The 4,128-nt window shown below is 49.8% G+C and overlaps 1 protein-coding gene across 1 annotated transcript; it reads right to left on the reverse strand.

The window, feature by feature from the left end:
* Nucleotides 1-1,275: 1,275 nt before the first annotated feature.
* Nucleotides 1,276-2,995, reverse strand: LOC131558320 (endonuclease domain-containing 1 protein-like). The gene is made up of 2 exons (XM_058805969.1): nucleotides 2,702-2,995; nucleotides 1,276-1,809 (listed from the first exon to the last, which is right to left on the reverse strand). The coding sequence occupies exons 1-2, from the start codon at nucleotides 2,993-2,995 to the stop codon at nucleotides 1,276-1,278; spliced, it is 828 nt and encodes a 275-aa protein (XP_058661952.1).
* Nucleotides 2,996-4,128: the final 1,133 nt, after the last annotated feature.

Raw genomic sequence — 4,128 nt, forward strand, 5'->3', positions numbered from 1 at the left:
AGAGGACAAGAGTAAATGGTTTCACACTAACGGAGGGCTGGGTTATATGGGGTATTATAAATGATAAATCACCCTGAGCAGGCTGTGGTATGAGTTACCCAGAGCTGTTTTGAAGCAGTCCAGCTGGAGGAAATGGTCCTTCTTGGACGTCCCGGCCAGCTTTTTGGCACCGCTAGCAGTAGGTGGGCACTATCCCAATCTCTGTGGCTCAGGACAGCGCCTAAGGCATATGCTCTGTGCTATGACAGCAGTGTTACCGCGTGGTAGGATGTGGCTGGGCTCATGGCTACAGCCAGCAGAAATAAGAAGAGAGTGCTCTCCAGCTGTGGTGAATGCAGGTTTATTGAGTCCCAGGGGAAACCGACAGCCAAGGACAGCAGGCAGTTACAACAGCTTATAAGGAGGGAGGGACACAGGGGAGGAGTTAGTCCTTGGACGAATAGGGTTTCAGCAGGGAGTGGGATACAAATGATTGACTTAGGGAGAACACCAATGGGGATAAGATGAGGTTGGATCCCCGGCCCCTGAGCCAATCACTCAACGCTCTAGTTAGAAGTTTCTGGAGAGTTCCAGAGAGAAGGGTGGGAGTGCTGAGTGATGGACAGGGCATGGAGGAGGGATTTGAGAAAGGATACATAATCTCCAAGGCAACTGGGGAGGAGTTGGGATAACTGGCAGCATAAAGGAGGGAAGGGTGAACCAGGGCTACCATTACATGATGGGGGGAACAGAACAGTCCAACTTATACAGACACAACACAACACTGTTTTGACTGCCCCATCCCAGGAAGGGTTCTGTCACCCTGTTTTTTTAAGATTTTCTAAGCCTTCTGATGTTGACATTCTTGTAGTGATCATTCTCACACACTTTCTGTAAATAACTCATTGTTTTGAATTCCTTTATGGAGGAAGAGACAGTTGATAGACTGATAGTTTGACCAGTATCATTGGAGAGGTGTCACTGTCACCCCCCAATCCACTGTCACTTTTGGAAAACTATAAATGTTAGAGTCAGAAAATAAACTTCCCTTTTTTCCTTCACGTTGAGAACAGTGTTGTGTGTTTGTGGTTTTTTGTGTCCTATAGTGACAGGTTCAAGGCCAGGCTGGGAAGGGCTTGGAACAACCTGGTGTACTGGAAGTTGTCCCTGTCCAAGGCAAGCAGGTGAGAATGAGATGATCTTTAAGGCTTTAAGGTCCCATCAAAACCAACCCGCTCTGTGATTCTATGACATGTCGGAAAAGCCACCTAACCTTTTCCACTGAAGATATGAGGCTTATTGCCGGGGACATGGTTTCTCAAACAGAATAACCTTTCTACCGTAGAAATTGGTCAACCTCTCCTCCAGCTCCCCCAGTGTGATGGTCACCACTTCATTCTTTTTGTTCTCAGCGATGGCCCCCCAAGCACTTGTGGGCTCTGTGCCCACCAGGCAGCAGGCAGCTGACCAGATGTGGCTGGGTCTGTTCACTCTCCCTACAGCGATGTCAGTGCTCCCAGGCACAGCACCTGTGATCACGTAAGTCGTTGTACAGCCCTTGGTCATTTTGGGCATTGTTTTAGACTGGTAGATGTTCCACTGGCCCTTGTTGAGACTGCTGTCCTGGGGCACTACGTTGGTGAGGGTGAAGGTAGCCATCTTGCTCCCTAGACTCTCCATATGGTCACTGGGATTCAAATGGCCAAAGTCCAAATCTTTCAGTCCTTTGTAGTCATCAAGGACAGCCTGGCTCTCTTCGATTTGGTCTAAGGTGAAATGATGTTGAGCAATGAGGTCCGACTCTCTTTCCATCTCTTTAAGATTTACATTCTTATCTATGAGCTGGACAGGAAAAAAGAAAGAGGTGTTAGAATGGGGAATGGGAGTAATGGCGAAGATTTCCCTGAAGCAGAAGTCTCTGATGGTCAAGATCCCATCTTTTGTCATCTCAGTGTAGGAAAATGTATGAATCAGAGAAAAATCATATACATGACCCTCCCACATGAACACAAAAGCTTTAAAGAACAAGCGGATCAGAATCTAACTGCTCGCAGTTTGACTTGTGACCTTTTGTGATCCAGCCTGCAGCCTGTGCTGGGAGCATGGATGCATGCACGAGACAAGGAGCATTTCCCACTCCTAGGATTGAAAGGTGACTTTGGTGGGACATCACCTCCCCTGCCAAATCTGCTTCCCTTTCCTCCTGTCTTCACAGCCCAAATCTGCCCAGGGATCCCCCTGGGCACACTGTGATTCTGTGATTTGATGTGGGGCTACTACAAGTGTACCCCAGTCCTGGAACACCAGAGGTTGCCTCCTGTAACCCCATACACAGGGAGATGTGTCAGGAAATCAGTCCTGGAGCTGAGGTTTCCTGGGAGGACTACAGTTCATTCAAGGATGAAGAGTTTTGCTCAGTAAGAAAAAAAGACCCCAGTTGAAGTGGAATCTGTTACAGCAGTGTTGAGAATATGTCTCAGAACTAATATGGGCCAGGGAGAATTTTCTGCCGCATCACTGAAAAGAAGTTACATTTGATCAGCCTCTGACAGGAGCCTGTAATCTGAAAGGAGTCCTGGGAAAACTAAATACTCTAAAAGTGCCTTGGAGAAAGTTAATAAAACCAAAGATATTTTGGGTGGCCTGAGTCCAAGGTCCAGGAGAAGTGGGAATTTAAATGCTCATCTCTGAGTGGCTGGAGAGTGATGTATGTAAGAGGGACACTCACCTGAGGCTCAACCATCCACCACTCTGGAGGTTTCTCGGTGTTTCTAGGCTGGAAGATGTAAGCAGAGTACACTGGAATTCTCCTGTCTCTGTCGTACAGGGTGGCATAGCGAAACGAGTTCCTGAAGCGCTGACAGATCCAGGCTGGGTTCTTTGGGTTCAGGGCATTATTTGGGGGAATCCCATCATAGAAGAACTGAGGACAAATCAAAAAGGGTGTCTCCACCGTGCTGTGTCCCAGCCAGAGGCAGCTGGCCAACACCTGCAGCAGCAGCAGCAGCCCCAGCATGGTGGCAGGATTTCAGTGAAGGGCTCTTGCTCCCCTGGAAAGCAAATGCAGAGAGACCCTCAGCTTGGAGAGAGCAGGTCATGGCCTGGAGCCTTTTGGTGAAGGGGGACAGAGCTGGCAGAGCAGGGGATTGTGAGAGACGAGGAAGGGAGTCATTTCTGTCCTCCTGCATGAGGAAAAATCATGAGGGCAATAAGAGAGGAACATAAAATAGGGTTTAGGAGCCAAGAGGAGGCAGCAGTGGGAGCACTCAGCCTGTAGGAGGAAGGAGCCAAACCCACCAGGACTGCAATCAGCTTTCACAGCGAAGGGATCTTGCAACTGAGGCACAGCCCTGGGACAAGGTCACCTTTGCCCACCTCCCTCCTGCTCTCAGCACCTTCCCACAGCACACACCTGCAGCTGGGCACGGACTCTGCTCAGCCCCCTGCCATGCTCAGCTGGGCTTTAATCTCATGGGCCATTGGGCAGGCAAAGAACAGCAATGCTGCACTGCCTACAGCTCTCTGGCCCCATCCAGGCTCACACAGACACTCAGCTCTTCCAGTCAGACCCAACACTGAACCCCAAATCATCCACCTGGGCTCCTGCCTCTCAGCTGACATGGGGCCATGCATGTCCTGCTGCTCACCTTGCATTTCCACGTTATCCAACCCCAGACTCTGAACTTGCAGGCACATGGAGGGTGCAAATGAAGGGGCCGAGCAGATGGCAGCAGCAAGCATGAGGGATAACACCTCTATCTTATCAGCACAATGGCTGCTGCAATGCCAGCCCTGAGGGGCAGCTCTTGCCCTGGTTGCTTGGGATTCCTGCTGATGCCCATCTTCAGCTTTGCTGATTGATTTCCCGGGACAGGCAAAGGCACCATTGCAGGAATTTCTTGCACAGCAACCTGTCCTGTCTTTCTCAGTGGTGACATGATTTTCAGCAGTCAGTAAGGTCATTCCTTTATGAGAACACTGCTGAAAAGCTCCCTGGGATGCTGGCAACCACATGAAGAGCTTTGAGAGCCGGGATGCTTCCATTTGCATTGGCAGACACTCATTGGACAGATTTAATATCATCAGCATTTGGGATAAGGCAGCAGGGACAGGCAGTTCAAAGGGTTTCTGGCACACAAAGCTGCCACA

This window comes from Ammospiza caudacuta, chromosome 5, assembly GCF_027887145.1.
Source record: "Ammospiza caudacuta isolate bAmmCau1 chromosome 5, bAmmCau1.pri, whole genome shotgun sequence".
Taxonomy (NCBI): Eukaryota; Metazoa; Chordata; class Aves; order Passeriformes; family Passerellidae; genus Ammospiza; species Ammospiza caudacuta.